Here is a 20,041-nt window from a genome sequence, read left to right as displayed (position 1 = left end):
ATATATATATATATTTTTTTTCTTTTTTTCTTCCAGAAAACTGATTGTTAAACATTTATTAGTATACCCCTGAATATGTGTATTATTTTAGAGAAATATGTTCTCTTTTATATCACATCCCTGTATGCTGGAATCTAGCCACTCACCCATGTATTTCCCTCCCTCTCTCCAGCCTTCCATCAATGTTCTTCTTAGCATCATTAATCGTAAGGATGTTAGAGAGACAGAGACAGCAGGAACAGCAGGAAGTGGCAAGAAACGAAAGAAAGAAGGGGGGCTTTTATTGCGGCCCATTATCTGCATCTGCAATGATCAGTGAGTATCTGTGGTTCCTTTCTTTTTGATATCTCCCCTCTCTAAAATAGAGAGTTAGGACCTGATTTCCAGGGCCTCTTCCAGCTTTAATGTGCTATTCGAAATGATGGTATTAGAACTGTTCTAGGTCCTCTTAATGAAGACCTATGGGTACAAAATGTTACCTATACAGCAGATGTGGTCACTACTTTTGATTGTTTTAGCTTTGCTAATTTTTAATACCAAAACATATAGAGAATTGTAAATGAAAGAGACATTAGAAATTATCTAATCCAAGCTCTTTCCACTATACACAGTTGGCTAGTCATTTGTCATTAGTTCATGAATAGGGGATACTTCTTACATCCTGAATTATCTAAAAATGCTGGTGAAATTGTGGGAGTTCATCAGTGTAGGCTCTTCCTTGTTAGATGGAGACTTAACATCCCTTTTCATCTTATGGGATTCTTGCCTCAATGATTTCATAAGATTGCCATAAAAGAGCTATCTGAGGTACTGGTGGCCTTCTTTCAATACATCATGGATGCCAATATAAGTCCTAGGCTATCTACTTATTGATTCCTCACTTTCCTGACACAACTGACCTTTCTTTCCCAGTCATAAATATAGATTTATAATTAATTCATAATTATCATTAATAATTAATGTCCCTTGCTTTACTTTTGATGCTTGAGTCATTATTAGAAATAATGGTGCATCTTTCTTATGAAATTTTTTCCACCACCTTTAGATCTAGTCCTTCCAAGACTAAGGCCTTTCATGATTTAGGATATTATAATGCCATTTGAGAGGATCAGTATTAACAAGATAGTCTTCTGCATTCATGCATAATTTGGGATCATTGACAAGCACCTTGTGATTACTTAATAGTATATGATAAATACAAAACTAATTCATTTGGAATTTTTTATTTGGTGAATGATGGTTGGGATTGATCTCCTATGGCTTAGTATATATTATCAGATAATTCTTAAGTAGAGCCTTTACTTTGAATCAGCTTTTCCTTTTCCACCTCCCTATACTCTTTAATATCTGGACGCATCATCAGATCGGTGTTTTGCTTTTTGTTTTTAACATTCTCATTAAACTCATGAGGGAGCACTTTTATTTCTTTTTTTAAAAAAAAGTTTTTATTTACCAGATATATGCATGGGTAATTTTACAACATTGACAATTGTCAAACCTTTTGTTCCAATTTTTCCCCTCCTTCCCCCTTCCTCCCCCAGATGGCAGTTCGACCAATATATGTTAAATATGTTAGAGTATAAATTAAATACAATATATGTATACATGACCAAACATTTGTTTTGCTGTACAAAAAGAATCAGACTTTGAAATAGTGTACATTTAGCCTTTGAAGGAAATCTAAAATGCAGGTGGACAAAATTGGAGGGATTGGAAATTCTATGTAGTGGTTCATAATCATCTCCTAGAGTTCTTTTGCTGGGTGTAGCTGGTTCAATACATTATTGCTCTGTTGGAACTGATTTGGTTCATCTCATTAATGAAAATGGCCACATCCAAAAAAAATTGATCATCATATAGTATTGTTGTTGAAGTATACAACGATTTCCTGGTCCTGGGGAGCGCTTTTATTTTAAAAACTAAATCTGGGCTCTTTAGTTCATATCCCATTCCATGGGTTATTAAACTCTAAAGCAGACAATCATTTATGTTCTACTTCTATGCTGATGCTTTTTCTGTCACTTTCGCTCTTTATTGAGGGGGAGGGAAGGGAACAAGGATGTATTAAACACCTACTATGTGCTAGGCACTGTGCTAAGAGCTTCACAAATATCTCTTTTGATCCTGGATAGATACACACCTTCTCTGAGACAACTGAAGCAGCAGGCTTTCCTCCTACAGTTCCCACAAACACTACCTTCCCGACTGGTCCAGAGATTGAATGAGGTCAGTACCTTAATTAAAGTACTCCAATCTAAAAAGTATTTCTACTCAACAGTTAGCTTTATGTCTTTAGGATATGTTAATTGCTGTGGATAGAGTGCTTGAAGAGAGAGAATAAGGCAATGGAGAATAATCTGTGTATTTTTTCAGGGGGAGAAATGAAGCAAGGGGATTGTTTATTCAATAGACCAAGATGGCGAAGACAAGTGAGAAAAAGGATTGAAGGGGAGGTCAGCCTTCCCTTAGTACTTTCTCATTTCTGACTTATGGACATAAACTTGACTCTTTTTTGTTGTTCAGTTGTGTCCAACTCTTTATGACCCCTGTTGGAGTTTTCTTGGTAAAGATACTACCATTTTCTTTTTTAGCTCATTTCATTGTTGAAAAACTGAGATAAGCAGGGTTAAGTGATTTATGCAAAGTCACACAACTAGTAAGTATCCAAGGCCAGAATTCAGGAAGGGGAGTCTTTCTGATTGCAGGTCTGTACCAGCTAGATGCCCCAGAATTGGTCCTGGGAGCACATAAATCCAGTAGGAAAGTTTAACCTCCAATATTATCTTGCCTTAGATCTCCTTGCGCCAGGGAATGAAGGCAGATACTGGTACTCTCATGATGCTGTGTGAGAAGACAGAAAATGACATCCGTTCTTGCATCAACACCCTCCAGGTAGAAGCCCAAATAGACAACTTTGGCAGTGACTTTCAGGAATGGGGGGGTGGGACAGAGGTTTCACTGAACTGAAGTGCCCCCTCCTTCTGTAGGAGATGGCAACATTGGGTAGCTCTTGTTCTTGTTGGGATTCTAAAACATGGAGCCTTTTCTAGGTCATCATACACTAGAATATGACAGTCTTCTTCCTTGCCTGGTCTCAGGTTCTGTTTCTGGTGGGGATCCCCAAAGGATATCAACCCTCCATGTCCAAAGGACAAGCCTTAAGCATTTCCTCTCTCCTTTAATAATCCATCATAAATCTAATGAGAGGGTTTTTCCAAATCCTTTTAGATGACTAGGAAAGAGAACCATTGACAGAATGAAAAGGACTCTTGATTTGGAGTAGGAGACCTGAGTTCTCACCTTGGCCAAGGCATTAGCACATCATGGGACCTTTTCTGTCCTGTAAAACAAAGGGATCTGTGATTCTCTTCTCTAAGGTTACCTGTAGCTTCAAAATAATGGATTTCCAAGTCACCTCATCATATAATGTTAAAAGTATTACAAAATATCCAAAAGAATACTGAACTCTGGGTGATTTTAACTACCTTGAGACTATAGATATTGAATAGTGTATACCATGGCAGATATGGTTACCGCATTAGTTGATTTTTTTGTTTTGTTTTGTTTTTTGTTTTTTGTTTTTTCATTCAAAGGGCATGGGGGAGAAGGAAAGGAAGTGTACAGTCAAAATAACTGATATTTTAAAAAAAAGTAGCAATTAAACTAATAGCGTATATTTGCAAGTTGTCCCATAATTCATAAGGCAATTTTAAGGTTTTAAAGCTTATTAAAGCCACTGAGACTTCAGGTTTTCTGTCTACTACATCCTAGCTGCCCCTTCGTATTTATTTTTGACTATGACTAATGCAGTAATGTTTGTATTTTTACATATATTTATATGCTATAAACCTATCATAGGTGGTTTTGAATTAAGAAGAACCTCAAATGCTATGTGGTGTGTACACCTAATATTTTTTTAATTTTAATTTTTTAAAATTTATTTTAAAATTTAATCTTTGTGAAACCTTTTCCAACCTCCAATCTAAGGAAACATAAATGTATGAAATTCAAAGGGAGAACTTTTAAAGCTTTGAAATTGTGCCTAAAACACTACTAAACTGTAACCTAGCTATTCTGCTAGTCTGTCTATTTGTCAGAGATATCAAAGAAATAAAAAAAAAAAAGACTTGTGCAAAAATATTAACAGCTATTTTTAGTGGCAAAGAATTGGAGATTGAGGAGAATGTCTTCAATTGGAGAGTGTCTAACAAGTTCTGATATGTGAATATGATAGAATACTGTTAATATTGTGAGATATGGAAATGATTTCTGAAGAACCTGGGAAGATTTATGTGAACAGATTATCATGAAGTAAGCCAGAAAAGAATTTTAATTGAGTAACAGCAATACTATAAAGATAATCATCTTTAAAAGATTTTTAATCAGTCCTAATGATCAACCACATTTCCAAAGGATTTATGCCATCCACTTCCAGAAAGCTGATCGACTCATATTGCAGACTGAAACATTTTCTTCTTTCATTTTTTTCTTATTTATTTATTTTTGGCTGAGGCAATTGGGGTTAAGAGATTTGCTCAAAGTCACGAAGTGAGGAAGTGAAGTGTCTGAGGTCAGATTTGCATTTGGGTCCTACTGACTTCAAGGCTGGTGTTCTATCCGTTACGCCACGTGTGATTGTGACTAATGCAGTAATTTATTATGTGTAACTGTGTATTTGTAATGGATTTTATTTTTCTAGCCTTCTCAATGGGTTGGGGGGGGATAATTTGAAATTAAAAATAAAATTCAACTTCAAAAAGTAAATTAAAAAATTAAAATTTATTTTTAAATTTAATTTAACATTTTTTTTGATTTCTAAATTCTCTTTGAACCTCCCCCACTTTTGAGAAGACAAGCAATATGATATTAGTTATACATGTGAAGTCTTTCAAAATATATTTCCAAATCAGACATGTTGCCAAAAAAACAACAACAACAACAAAAAAACCAACAACAAGAAAAAGCAAGAAACACAAAGAGTAACAAAATTATACTCCAATTTGCACTCTGAGTTTATTGGTTCTTTCTCTGGAAGTGGATAGCATTTTTCATCATGAGTCCTTTGGGCTTTCTTGGATTTTGAGCAGAATGGTAAGTCTTTCACAGTTGATCCTTCTTACAATATTTCTGTTACTGTATAATGATCTCCTGGTTCTGCTCATTTCACACTGCATCTATTCATGTAGATCTTCCTGGGTTTTTCTGGGAGCATCCTGCTCATTATTTCTTATAGCACAATAGTATTCCATTGCAATCATAAATCACAACTTGTTTGGGCATTCCCCAATCAATCGGCATCCTCCCAATTTCCAATATTTGTCATCACAAAAAAGCCACTATACATATTTTTGTACATATGAATCCTTTTCCTCTTTTTTTGATCTCTTTGGAATACAGACCTAACAGTGGTATTTCTGGGTCAAAGGATAGGTACAGTTTTATTGCCCTTTGGATACTGTTCCAAATTGTTTTCCAGAGTGGCAGCCCCTCAGTTTTTACACACAAGGAAACGAAGACCCACAGAGATTAAGCAGTTTACTTAAAGTCACTTGAGTAACAAACCAAGCTTATATTTTAATCCAGATCTTCTGACTCCAGATTGATAACTTGTGATCTTCCTCATTCAAAATTGAAGAGTCTTTGTGGTTTTAGTTGGCTTTGTAGGGCCATCCTGACATCCATTAGATCATTTGAATATATTGATCTCAAGATCTTCACACATGTATTGTTTTTCTACCTTGGGTTGAGATATTTTTTAGAGTTCTGTATGTCAGAACTGGACCTTGGAGCCCCAGCCTCCTTGTTCTACTCCTTAAGAAAATGAGGTCCATACTATGTTCTCTACTGGAACCAATGTCTGACACCCATCTCTTACTCTCTATCTCTAAACCTTGCACATGTTTATGTAGTACAATAAAATAACCTTAGGTTTGGAGCCAGAAAATCTGGTTTCAAACCCTGGCCCATTTACTTATTTTCTCCTCTGTAAAATGAGATAGATCTAAGATTCCTTTCACCTTCATATTTTGTAAGCTTTAAGAATAATGAATAGAATTTGGAACACAAGGCTATGCAACTGTCAATGTTAAAAATGTTAAAAATGCATAATTTTTGAAAATAAAAAGTTTAAATTAAAAAAAAATAATGAATAGAATGTTGAAAACTATCTCTGCATGTATTTGGGGAAATAAAATACTATTGAGAAAAATAAATAAAACTGTTGCACCCAATTGCCCAGCTTGTCACCCAAAGGAAAAAAATAATGGAACAACATCAAGATTTTGGGAAATGAAGTTACTGAAATTGGTACCCTAAAATGTGAAATTTCAAGTTTGCGTCCTGCCCTCCAACTGAATTGTTCCTTCCTCATATTATATGTCTGTTTTCCTCTCTCCTCTGCTTGGTGGATTCCTAGTTTCTGTATGGCCAAGGTCAAAAGGAGCTGAGTTCAAGGATGGTACAGACCATGAGCATTGGCTTGAAGGACCAGAAGAAAGGCTTGTTTTCCATTTGGCAAGAAATATTCCAGTTACCCAAGATTCAGAGGTACTGTTGTGTTTCTGGACTGGGAATGTTGGAGTATGTGGGAATGGGAACAAAGAGATATCCTGAAAGGCTCCAGGAAGTCAGCCCTGGGAATTGCCAGGGCAGGGTTCCTTTGGTCTTCTTTACCTGGCCAGGTGCGCTAATGCAGCCTACAAGTGAATCCAGCAGGAACACCTGCTCTCCCATGCTCTCAACCTCATAAGTCTGCTATGTGCAGCCACCAGGTGTCGCCTTTTACAACCACCACCAGGTTCCCCGTCCCCTTGCCCATCACCTGGCTGTGCACCATACTATTACTAAGTTAGCAGCACCTCATTCATCCTACCACAAGGTGAGGCAATTGCACCTGAGTTCCACATACATGAATTTTCTAGTTAATTAAATTACCCCTTTAGGTTCCACAATTGTTTTTCTGTTTTTCACCATTTTGGATGGGAATCTTTCTCAAATATATTATCAGCCTCCTTTTCTCTTCTCTCTCTCCCTTTCCTTTCTGTCTATTCTTTCCTTCCTTTCTTTGCACTTTACATTTTCTTTCTCCTCTTTTCTTCTTCTCTCTCTCCTTCCTTCCTTATTCTTTTATTCCTTCCTTCCTTCTTCCATCTTCCCTTGCCTTCTTTTTCCTTCTTTCTACAAACAGGATGTCTTCAAGAAAAGGTATATAATAATAATAAAAGAATATTTTAAAAATACAAATAAAATGCTAAACAAATATGGCTTATTCTCAGGCCAATATATTAATTTAAACAGATGTCATATAAGAAGCAGGTGATCTGTGTTCCCTTAACTTTGGCCTTAAATGGTCATTTTAGCCTCAGAAAAGAGGCTGAACCAGATTGTCATTTTGAGGTCACATTCACCTATGAAATGATGATAATAATAGTTAACATTTACATAGTGCTTTAAGGTTTGCAAAACACTAGGCAGATGGAAAAGCTATTATCTTTTTCTCCTTAGTTTTAATCTCATGATACTTTCAGGAACCACTGAGGCATAGGTTAGAATTATTTCCCTTTTGAGACTGGCTCAGGATGAGTTTCCCATCACAATTCTATCTAAATTTAAGTTTATAATTCTCTCTCTCCTTTCTATCAATGTCACTTCTTGCTTTTGTTAGTATTTTATTAATGTTTTTCGTCTCACATATGTATTGAATTGCAGCATGTCAGAGGTAGAACCTTAGAACATAGAATATAGAAAGTCAAAACTGAAAGAAGTCTCAGTCCAGAAGTTTTTAAAAACCTGAGGGTCCATATACTTGATTTTGGGAGGTTTTTTGTTTTCTTCAATATTTTGATAATTGTATTTCAATATAATTGATTTCCTGTCATTTTTATTTATGCATTTAAAAACATTCTGAGAAAAGGTCCATAGACCTCATAGACACAAAAAAGGTTTAAAAAAAGCCCTGATCAGCAACACTTTGTTGTATTATAAGTAAAAAACAGATGCATAGAGGAGAGATAGGTTCCCAGGCGGCACAGCCAAGATTAAAAGTATGTTGTCTTAATTGCAAAGCTAAGGCTCTTCCCACTACTCCACAATTGTGTGTGTTATTATACCACAGCTGTGCTTTTATAATTATCATCTTTGGCTTTTGTTGGCATTGCTTCTTGCAGAGTGTCCTGCGTGTTTCTTGATTCACATCCACAAGAGAATTACAGAATGCCAGAAGAGAAAGTCACCTTAAATGGTGAAATAACAATTACCAGGCCTAGAAAAGACTTCTAAGACCATTGGGTGTCATTCCCTTGTTGTACAGAGCACCAAAGAAAAGAGACTTGTTCATTGTTAGCATAATTTATTTTTTTTTAAATAGCTTTTTATTTTTCAAAAATACATGCAAAGATAGTTTTCAACATTAATCCTTGCAAAACCTTGTGTTCCATATTTTTTTCCTCCCTTAGACAGGAAGTAATCCAATATAGGTTAAACATGTGCATTTCTTCTAAACATATTATCATGCTGCACAAGAAAAATCAGATCAAAAGGAGAAAAAACATAAGCAAATTAACAGCAAAAAAGTGAATATATCATGTAGTGATCCACATTCCATCCCCATAGATGACTTTCTTCATCACAAGAACATTGGAACTGGCCTGAATCACCTCATTGTTGAAAAGAGCCACGTCCATCAGAGTTGATCATATCCTAGTCTTGTTGCTGACACAGTTTGGTGCCGGATGTGGAATTCAGACCTATGATAGCATCCAGTGAAGGGGGGAAGAACTTAAGTAGAATGGATGTTACTTTTGTGTAGGAGTTTCATGAACCGGAGCACGAGCTCCGAGGGCCTGGTGGCAGCCTGCTGTTTCTCCTTGACATCCCCAGGCAGCGCATTGGCCAGGACTTCTTCCTTCCAGACCAGACGCTTCTTGATGGTGATAGCGGCCCTCTGGGCAGGGGCCCTCTGAACTCATCATCCCAGAGATTCCACCACATCCTGCACATCACCACCTCCACAGGGGATCATGAGAAGGTGGCCCAGGTAAAACCGCCTTTGACGTTTCCCTAATGCTGTTGCCTCTGAGGTTCTCTAGCACTAGGCAGTCTTCCTAACTGCAGGAAGCTGTTCCAGAAACAAGTGCCATGAGCAATAGCCGGGCAAGCATGATAGTCTCCATTCTTTGGGGTTTTTTGGCAAGGAGGCGTGACAGACAAAATGAAGGGACCCAGTAGAGACCAGGAATGGTGTTGGGAGAGCATGTGATTAGGCAGGAGGGGAGTAGGGGGAAACAAGGCTAAAGACAAAGACACTATGAGGCAGAAAACCCAAAAGGGAGTCAGCAAAGATGGCATGGGCCAAGGACAGATTAATAGGGGAAATTTAATCTTGAGAGTTTGACATAACTTGGCTTTTTGATTGGATACAGTTACGTGGAGTTTCTTTTTATAAGTACTTCAGGTTATTTCTGCCAACTCCACATAGTGACTCAGGACCTTATCATTTTCCCCCTCTTTTAATTTGTTAAAGAAATCTTTTGAAAAGTGGGTTGGAGGTCCCTAAATAACAGGGGATCAAGAGATTGATTGATCTAACTCCCATTCATACAGAGAAATTGAAGCCCACAGAGATGAACTAAATCTCTTTGATAGTAAGAGACATTTCTAGGGTATGAACTTGGGTGTCTTGACTACCAAATTCAGCACTCTTTTCATTCTCCCCCCACAATGCTTCTTTGTGAAGGGTTAATTGATTTGGTACCTTCATTGCCTCTCAGTAGTTTCAGCAGGAACCATGTCCTTGGTAAACTAGGAATTCTCTTCCCTAAAGCAGCTTTAGATTAACAAGCCAGTATGTGTGCGTCTGTACAGGAAACGATCCTTCTGGGCTTCCAGGAAACCTCTGGCTTGATCCCTGGGTTTGTTTTGAAGAATTAATTTTAGGACTTGATAACGCAGGTGAACTAAGGCAAGGATTTTGGTAATGATATAAAAGCACGTGTACACACACACACACACACACACACACACACACACACACACACACGTTAAACCCTTCTTCCTGGAAAAATGAGCAGGTGTTAAGCATTCTGCCTGGGGTAGAGCAGGATGTTCTCACTGGGAGGGATCTGCAGCAGCCTTAAGGAGCATTCACCCCATCCCATCTCTACCATCTTGGACAGAATTACACTAGATTTTGAGTTACTTTAGTGAATAAAAAGTGGTCGTGTTCAGCTGTGGGACTTGTGAGATTTTGGAGGCTAAATTATGAAAGGCAGCATTGTATGCCAGAAAGAAGCATAACCTTGACCTTGGCTTTAGAAAACCTTAATACAAATCCCAGTTTCAGCTGTAAAATTGAGACTTTAAACAACTCATTTCCTCTTTCTTTGAGCCTCAATTTCCTCATCTATAAAATGGAAAACATAATCCACAAGGTTGTTGATAGTTTTTAAATAAAAGTTTTTAAAGAAATCTTAATGCTCTTTGATTATATATTGTTATTGTGAATATTCCATGCACTTTTAATAACAACAATAATAGCTAACATTTATATAACACTTAATGTGTGCCATATGCTTTACAGTTGTTATTTTTCTTAGTTCTTCTTCATTTCAGTCATGTCTGATTTTTCATGATGCCATTTGAGGTTTTCTTGGCAGAGATGCTGAAATGACTTTACCATTTCCTTCTTCAACTCATTTTGCAGATGAGGAAACTGAGGCAAACAGGATGAGTTGACTTGCCCAGTGTCACACAGTTAGTGTCTGAGACTGGATTTGAACTCATGAAGGTAAAGCTTTCTGATTCCAAGCCCAGTGCTCTGTGTACTACATCACCTAGGTAATGAGTCCTGACTGAATGTAAATAGGAATCATTTCTGCTTTGGTCAAAAACCCTGAGGGTCTTCCTCTCCCAGATTCATTCTTTTATTCATCTAGATTTTTTTTTGGGGGGGGACTAGATGAAAGAAGAGATTCTTTACCCCAATTCCTACCTAGCATTAATCACTCAGGTGCGGCTTTAGTCAAACTAAGACCTGTAGAAGATGTTTGTTTAAAAAGGTCAGGATATCCCATTTCATCCGGGTCTTTTTGATTTATATCTGGCCATTGGGCCCAGACAGCTTTGGAGGAGAAACTGAAGCAGGTAACCTTGCACAGCCTTCTCTCAATTCAATTTAATTCATAAAGGCTGAATTTAATTCAGTTTAATTCATGGCATCACCTCCTTGATATCATAGTCCTCTTCAGGAATAAGGACAAACAACAACTATTCTCATTTTACAGATGAGCAAACAAGCAAATGAGTTAAGTGACTTGCCCATATAGTAAGTATCTGAGGCTGAATTTGAACTCAGGTCTTCCTGACTCTGATCCAATATTATTCTCACTGTACCAACCTGCTGATTAACTCAGGCTGGCAGCATGAGGGAAACATTCAGCAAATCACTTTTAAAAGTAAATATTTTGGGGCAGCTAGGTAGTATGGTGGATAGAGCAGCAGCCCTAAAGTCAGGAGGACCTGAGTTCAAATCTGGCCTCAGACACTTACCACTTCCTGGCTGTGTGACCCTTGGCAAGTCACTTAACCCCAATTGCCTTAGCCAAAAAAAAAAAAAAGTGAATTTTTTGCAGCTTAGGCCAAGCCCCTATCAATTTATACACAGGGAATTCTTGCTGCCAATCCAGGAATAAAGGAAAATGAAGAAAGACAAAGTAAGCTATGATTTGTGACAGTACTGATATGTTTGTCAACTATGGAAAAACAGAGTAGTCTTCCTTTAAATGTCCCTTTCAGATTGCTTCTTTCTTTTTATTGTTCTTTGTAACCCTATGAACCGTATCACATCAGTGTCATCCGTGGGATTTTCTCAGCAAAGATACTAGAGTGATTTGCCATTTCCTTCTCCAGATCACTTTACAGATGAGGAAACTGAGGCAAACAGGGTTAAGTGACTTGCCCAGAGTCACACAGTAGTAAATATCTGAATCTGAATTTGAATTCAGATCTTCCCAACTCCACATTCTATCCATTGAACCACTTAGATACTTCTTCCTGTCTTACTTGTAGCCTTGAGGTCCTTGTGAAGAATCTAGGCTTCAAATGATATATTATTTTTTTGTAGTGACTCTTCTCTCAACAATGAGAGAACCTAAATTTGGTTGTTTTTAGTAGCAGGACCTGCACTCAGCTCTGCCCTACTTGCTCGGTTCTCGTATGTGACCATGCACAGAACATTTGCTAGATAATCAACTGTTGTTGGTCTGGGATTTGAGCAAGGAGTATATTTATAAATAATTTGTAAATAAGGGCTTGAAGGCCAGGCCAGGGAATTTGGCTTTTTATTCTCTTTATTATTTTCAATCTTTTCTTGACCATATACTTCTATCAAAAAACTTTTTTCAAGTAGTTTTCTTTTGAGCGAAATTTCTTCTCCCCAATATATGCACATATTTTATCTAAATAATTGTATATGTTAAGAAACAACAAAAAATAGACATTTTTGAAAGGATGAGATAAAGATGAAATAACATTTAATCGTCACTGTGTAGCTAATAAAGTTTCTTGAATAGGAGAGTGATATGCTCAGACATGGGCTTTAGGAAAGTTCACTTTGGGCAGATATATGGAAGATTGATCAGAGTTAGGAGAGACTTGGCATGGTTTGATTAGCATATAGAAAGCTGTTGCAATGGGGCAAGAGAGAAATGATAATGTCCTCCTGAGCTACAGCAGAGGAGACAGATGCAAACACTGTTGTTGAGGAAGAAGTGACAAGATTTGGCAACTGATTGGATAAATGGGATGAGAAAGAATGAAGAATTGAACATGGTTATAAATTTGGGTAGTTGGAAGAATGGTCTTTCATTGTTCAAAAGAGAGGTATCTTAATCCTACTATATGTTGTTTACAGGAAACACACCTGAAACAGGATGAGACATTCAAACTAAAAGTAAAAGGGTGGAGCAGAATCTATTATGCTTCAGGCAAAACCAAAAAAGCAGGAGTAGCCATCCTCATCTCAGATCAAGCAAAAACAAAAATTGATCTAATTAAAAGAGATAAGGAAGGGCATTATATCCTGCTAAAGGGAAGCATCAATAGTGAAGCAGTATCAATATTAAACATGTATGCACCAAGTGGTGCAGCATCTAAATTCTTAAAAGAGAAATTAAGAGAGCTGCAAGAGGAAATAGATAGCAAAACTATAATAGCGGGAGATCTCAACCTTGCACTATCAGAATTAGATAAATCAAACCACAAAATAAATAAGAAAGAAGTCAAAGAGGTAAATAGAATACTAGAAAAGTTTGATATGATAGATCTTTGGCGAAAGCTAAATGGAGACAGAAAGGAATATACTTTCTTCTCAGCAGTTCATGGAACCTATACAAAAATTGATCATATACTAGGGCATAAAAACCTCAAAATCAAATGCAGTAAGGCAGAAATAGTAAATGCATCCTTTTCAGACCATAATGCAATCAAAATAACATTTAATAAAAAGCCAGGGGAAAATAGACCAAAAAATAATTGGAAACTAAATAATCTTATACTAAAGAATGATTGGGTAAAACAGCAAATCATAGACATAATTAATAACTTCACCCAAGAAAATGACAATAATGAGACATCATACCAAAATGTGTGGGATACAGCCAAAGCAGTAATTAGGGGAAGTTTTATATCTCTACAGGCCTACTTGCATAAAGTAGAGAAAGAGAGGGCCAACGAATTGGGTTTACAACTAAAATTGCTAGAAAAGGAACAAATTAAAAACCCCCAGACAAACACAAAACTTGAAATTCAAAAAATAAAAGGTGAGATTAATAAAATTGAAAGTAAAAAAACTATTGAATTAATTAATAAAACTAAGAGTTGGTTTTATGAAAAAACCAACAAAATAGACAAACCCTTAGTAAACCTGATTAAAAAAAGGAAAGAGAAAAAGCAAATTGATAGTCTTGAAAATGAAAAGGGTGAACTCACCACTAATGAAGAGGAAATTAGAACAATAGTTAGGAGCTACTTTGCTCAACTTTATGCTGATAAATTCGATAACTTAAATGAAATGGAAGAATACCTTCAAAAATATAGCTTGCCCAGATTAACAGAGGAAGAAGTAAGTAGTCTAAATAGTCCCATCTCAGAAAAAGAAATAGACCAAGCTATTAACCAACTTCCTAAGAAAAAGTCCCCAGGACCAGATGGATTTACAGGTGAATTCTACCAAACATTTAAAGAACAACTAACTCCAATGCTATGTAAACTATTTGAAAAAATAGGGATTGAAGGAGTCCTACCAAATTCCTTCTATGACACAGACATGGTACTGATACCTAAACCAGGTAGATCGAAAACTGAGAAAGAAAACTATAGACCAATTTCCTTAATGAATATTGATGCTAAAATATTAAATAAGATATTAGCAAATAGACTTCAGAAAATCATCCCCAGGATAATACACTATGACCAAGTGGGATTTATACCAGGAATGCAGGGCTGGTTTAATATTAGGAAAACTATTAGTATAATTGACCATATTAATAATCAAATTAATAAAAACCATATGATCATCTCAATAGATGCAGAAAAGGCATTTGATAAAATCCAACATCCATTCCTACTAAAAACGCTTGAGAGTATAGGAATAAATGGACTATTCCTTAAAATAATAAGGAGCATATATTTAAAACCTTCAGTAAACATCATATGTAATGGTGATAAACTAGAACCTTTCCCTGTAAGATCAGGAGTGAAACAAGGTTGCCCACTATCACCATTACTATTCAATATAGTACTAGAAACTCTAGCCTTGGCAATAAGAGCCGAGAAAGAGATCCAAGGAATTAGAGTAGGAAATGAAGAAATCAAATTGTCACTTTTCGCAGATGACATGATGGTATACTTAGAGAACCCCAAAGACTCTGCTAAAAAGCTATTAGAAATAATTCAGAATTTTAGCAAAGTCGCAGGATACAAAATAAATCCACATAAATCCTCAGGATTTTTATACATTACCAACACAATCCAACAGCAAGAGATACAAAGAGAAATTCCATTCAAAATAACAGTCGATAGTATCAAATATTTGGGAATATATCTACCAAAGGAGAGTCAGGAATTATATGAGCAAAATTACAAAACACTTGCCACAAAAATAAAGTCAGATTTAAATCATTGGAAAGACATTCAATGTTCTTGGATAGGCCGAGCGAATATAATAAAGATGACAATACTCCCCAAACTAATCTATTTATTTAGTGCTATACCAATCAGACTCCCAAGAAACTATTTTAATGACCTAGAAAAAATAACAACAAAATTCATATGGAAGAATAAAAGGTCGAGAATTGCAAGGGAACTAATGAAAAAAAAGTCAGAGGAAGGTGGTCTAAGTGTACCTGATTTAAAGCTATATTATAAAGCAACAGTCACCAAAACCATTTGGTATTGGCTAAGAAATAGACTAGTTGATCAGTGGCATAGGTTAGGTTCACAGGACAAGATAGTGAATAAAAATAGCAATCTAATCTTTGACAAACCCAAAGATCCCAAATTTTGGGATAAGAATTCATTATTTGACAAAAACTGCTGGGAAAACTGGAAATTAGTATGGCAGAAACTAGGCATGGACCCACATTTAACACCACATACTAAGATTAGATCAAAATGGGTCCAAGATTTAGGCATAAAGAACGAAATCATAAATAAATTGGAGGAACATGGGATGGTTTACCTCTCAGACTTGTGGAGGAGGAAGGAGTTTGTGTCCAAGGGAGAACTAGAGACCATTATTGATCACAAAATAGAACATTTTGATTACACCAAATTAAAAAGTTTCTGCACAAACAAAACTAATGCAAACAAGATTAGAAGGGAAGTAACAAATTGGGAAAAAATTTTTACAGTTAAAGATTCTGATAAAGGCCTCATCTCCAAAATATACAGAGAATTGACTTTAATTTATAAGAAATCAAGCCATTCTCCAATTGATAAATGGTCAAAGGATATGAACAGACAATTTTCAGATGATGAAATTAAAACTATTTCCACTCATATGAAAGAGTGTTCCAAATCACTATTGATCAGAGAAATGCAAATTAAGACAACTCTGAGGTATCATTACACACCTGTCAGATTGGCTAAGATGACAGGAACAAATAACGATGAATGTTGGAGGGGCTGTGGGAAAACTGGGACACTGATGCATTGTTGGTGGAGTTGTGAAAGAATCCAACCATTCTGGAGAGCAATCTGGAATTATGCCCAAAAAGTTATCAAAATGTGCATACCCTTTGACCCAGCCATACTACTACTGGGCTTATACCCCAAGGAACTACTAGAGAAGGGAAAGGGTCCTGTATGTGCCAAAATGTTTGTGGCAGCCCTTTTCATAGTGGCTAGAAGCTGGAAGATGAATGGATGTCCATCAATTGGAGAATGGTTGGGTAAACTATGGTATATGAATGTTATGGAATATTATTGTTCTATAAGAAATGACCAACAGGAGAAATACAGAGAAGCTTGGAGAGACTTACATCAACTGATGCTGAGTGAAATGAGCAGAACCAGAAGATCATTATACACTTCAACAATGATACTGTACGAGGATGTATGCTGATGGAAGTGGATTTCTTCAACATAGAGAAGAGCTAATCCAATTCCAATTGATTAATGATGGACAGAACCAGCTACATCCAGAAAAGGAACACTGGGAAATGAATGTAAACTGTTATTTTTACCTTCTGAATCCAATTCTTCCTGTGCAACAAAAAATTCGGTTCTACACACATATATTGTATCTAAATTATACTGTAATATATTTAACATATATAAGACTGCTTGCCATCTGGGGGAGGGGGTTGGGGGAGGAAGGGAAAAAATCTGAATAGAAGTAAGTGCAAGGGATAATGTTGTAAAAAATTACCCATGCATATGTACTGTCAAAAAATGTAATAATTATAAAATAAAATAAAAAATTAAAAAAAAAAAAAAAAAAAAAAAAAGAGAGGTATCTTGAGGGGAAAGAGAATATAACAAAGTCTCAGGAGCAAATTACAATTTATCCTTTGACATTCCCAAAATGAAAAGCCTGGAAACAGCCTGATAGTAATCTTTGTCCATGAGGGCAGGGGCACCATCCATAACCACTGGGCAAAAGGTTTACCCCATTGTACTTGTGCAGTGTTACTTTGGGTTTCTAGGTAGCAATTAGGTTATAGCAGCTCTAAGGAACCAGTTCAGCCTCAGAAATAATGAGGTGGGGAGTTTGTGTAAGAAGAGGAGGAAGATTCCTTGGGGAATGTTGTGGGGCAAGGAAATGTGTTTGTGTTGGAAATAATCCCAGTGATTGGCTGATCATCTGTGTTGTGGCCCTCATTTTGGAAACCACTTCTCTGGGCAGTAGAAAATAATGGAGGGCTTCTAATAAGGAAGTGATGGGATGTTTGAGGAATGTCATTTTTGAAGGATGGGGAGACTGCTTTTACAGTAGCCCTGGGGAAAATGATATGTGAGGGCCTAGAGTGGGAAGGGATGAAAAGAAGAAAGTATAATATACCCATTCCCTTGTGACTCCCCCTAAGCTCCATGTCTTGCCCATTGGCTTATAGTTTTTGATCTCTCATCCATTGCAGGGCCTCTATGACAACTTCCTGAACATGAAACTCAAGGATCCTACCTTAAACTCTGTGTGCGCTGCCATGGATTGGTTGATTTTTGAAGACATCCTGGACCAGACTGTACGGCATGGTCAGAACTTCCAGCTCATGAGATACTTACCTTTCCTTCCCGTTGCCTTCCACCTCCTTTTTGCAGCCAATAGCATCCCTAGGATCTCGTACCCCAACAGTCAGCATGAGGCAAGTGCCGGCCCCTTAGGATGAAGGGGAGGTGAAGGGGTTATTCATAATTCAAATTCATCTGAAACAAGGTTTTCTCTATTTTTCTTAATATTAGAGTTAATATCTATTTGATTTCAAGTCCAAGACTTTTCCCTCCAGATTTTTTCTAATTTTATTCTGCTGTACCCCCTACTTAAGGGAAAATAGCTGGATAGAACCTTTCTCCTTTCTTCAATCCAATACCTTATGCCTTCTATCCACCAAAAACAAGCAAACAAAAAAAAAAGTTAACCATGGCTTATCTGCCTTTTTGCCTAGTAACAGATTCATGGACTGATGAATCAAGAAAGGTTCAGGGGTCTTAGAAATGAAGACTTTCCCTGTATCATTTGCCATTGACACCTCCAAACAGCTTTTGGGAACTCTGATTTTTGGAGCTCTTTAAGATCTCTTCAGTGGTCTCCTTCCTAGAGTGAATCTGACTATCTCTTTTCTATATTCCCCTTCCCCCTCAAGAATTAACTTCAGAATCTTCCCCCCCCCCCCCAATGCAGCAATTGCCCCCATCCTTGCCAAAGTACACATGTTCGACACCCCCCCCAGGGGTCCTAGTGTTTTCTTTACCAGTTATGCTGTTGGTCCTTTCCCTTCATTCTAAAGCCCAGATAATCCTGTTTGTTGGTGGGGAGGTGGGAAGGAGCTATCTATCAGACCACTAGTTCAAAACAGATTTTTTGGTTTGTCTTTTAATAATAGCGTCTTTGTTTTTCAAAATACATGCAAAGATAGTTTTCAACATTCACCCTTGCAAAACCTTGTGGTCAAATTTTTCTCTTTCCCTCCCCATCTCCCTCTTCCCCTAGATAGCCAAGTAATCCAATATAGGTTAAACATGTACAATAACAGATTTGTTTTTAAACCAATCTCCAGGCACTGAATAAGATGAACCAGACACAGAACCTGATTATGTCTCTGGTATCAGGAGTCACTCCAGCTTCCCGAAGCCGTGCAGGTCCGCAGTCCCTCATCCTTGAAGCCCTCTGTCTACTCCTGGACATTATCTCCCCTAAGCTTCGTCCTGTGAGTCACCTTCTGGGTTGAGGGATTGTAAGATGTATAAATCAGAGCTTGTGGGGGCAGAGATATAGTCATCCCAAATAACCTCGTAGGGTAGTGGTGGGTACATTCTGAATCCCCAGAAGTTGGGAAGGACACAGAATCAGGGATTACTTCTTCAGGCTTGGGGCCTTAAATCAAAGCATCCCAGTTTAGTAGAGTTCATGTGAAGAACTCTTATATTTCTTTTCTCAAGATCAGGATATTATTTCCCTCAACAAGAGGGAATCAAAGAACATAAGGAGAATCATGAATACTGCACTGTTGATTGTGTCTCCTTAAACACCATAAACATCTCCAGAAGCTTTAGACTTAAGAATTCCTGGGTACCTTCTGCTCCCCTCCTCATATGTCCATGGTAGTCTTAATATCTTAGAACTGTGGGATCCCAGAGCCAAAAGGCATTATAAGAATCATCTGGCTAGAGGTGTCAAACTCACAGATGGATGGGTCTAAGTATAGTTGAACCAGATTAAAAGGTAATTGGAAAATGTTTAACAAAATAAATACAGAATAATGGTAATTTGTGGTTTTCTAAATCAATATGTGGCCTGCATGGATCCATGTCCCTTTGGATTTGACACCACTGATTGTTATCCAAACTGTTTCGCATTACAGAGGAAGAAATTGATGTGAAAGTCCAAAAATAAGCAAGGGAAGGGGGGGGGGGGGAGAGAGAAATAAGAAAGGAAAGGTGGGAAGAGAGAAAGAAATAAAGGGGAGGAGAGAGAGAAAGGAAAGAGAGACTGATCGACTGAGACTGGAGAGGAAATAGTTTTAGAGAAATAATGCAATTTTCTGAAAACTTTTCCAATGTTTTTAGACATTGCCTCTGGAGAATGTAAGAAAAAAGGAGCTGACAGAGTTGTTGTCATTCAGTACTCCAAAGACATCCAGATATATCATTTCATGGGACATGATCTTGTCTTGCAATTCTTATGAGTAGTATAAATGGAAAGGCCACCATGAAAAAACCTGCAGCCTTCCAGGTGTTGCAGAGAATGAAAATGAGGGAAAATTTTATTAAGAAAATCACAACACCCCCTCAGCTAAGTCAAACACAAGTTGATGCTTAGTGACTTGAG

At 37.1% G+C, this 20,041-nt stretch overlaps 1 protein-coding gene across 1 annotated transcript in view; it reads left to right on the top strand.

Moving 5' to 3' along the window:
* Positions 1–20,041, top strand: part of CHTF18 (chromosome transmission fidelity factor 18) — a 54,973-nt gene that overhangs the window by 15,065 nt on the left and 19,867 nt on the right. Inside the window, 7 exon segments of the mRNA XM_074279724.1 lie at positions 173–315; positions 2,133–2,226; positions 2,794–2,892; positions 6,416–6,546; positions 8,878–9,034; positions 17,634–17,858; positions 18,771–18,920. Coding sequence (XP_074135825.1) covers positions 173–315; positions 2,133–2,226; positions 2,794–2,892; positions 6,416–6,546; positions 8,878–9,034; positions 17,634–17,858; positions 18,771–18,920 — 999 coding nt within the window.

The sequence above is a fragment of the Sminthopsis crassicaudata genome, chromosome 1, assembly GCF_048593235.1.
Source record: "Sminthopsis crassicaudata isolate SCR6 chromosome 1, ASM4859323v1, whole genome shotgun sequence".
NCBI lineage: Eukaryota > Metazoa > Chordata > Mammalia > Dasyuromorphia > Dasyuridae > Sminthopsis > Sminthopsis crassicaudata.
Note: the sequence above shows the minus strand (reverse complement) of the source record. Positions and strands in the feature narration are given on the sequence as shown.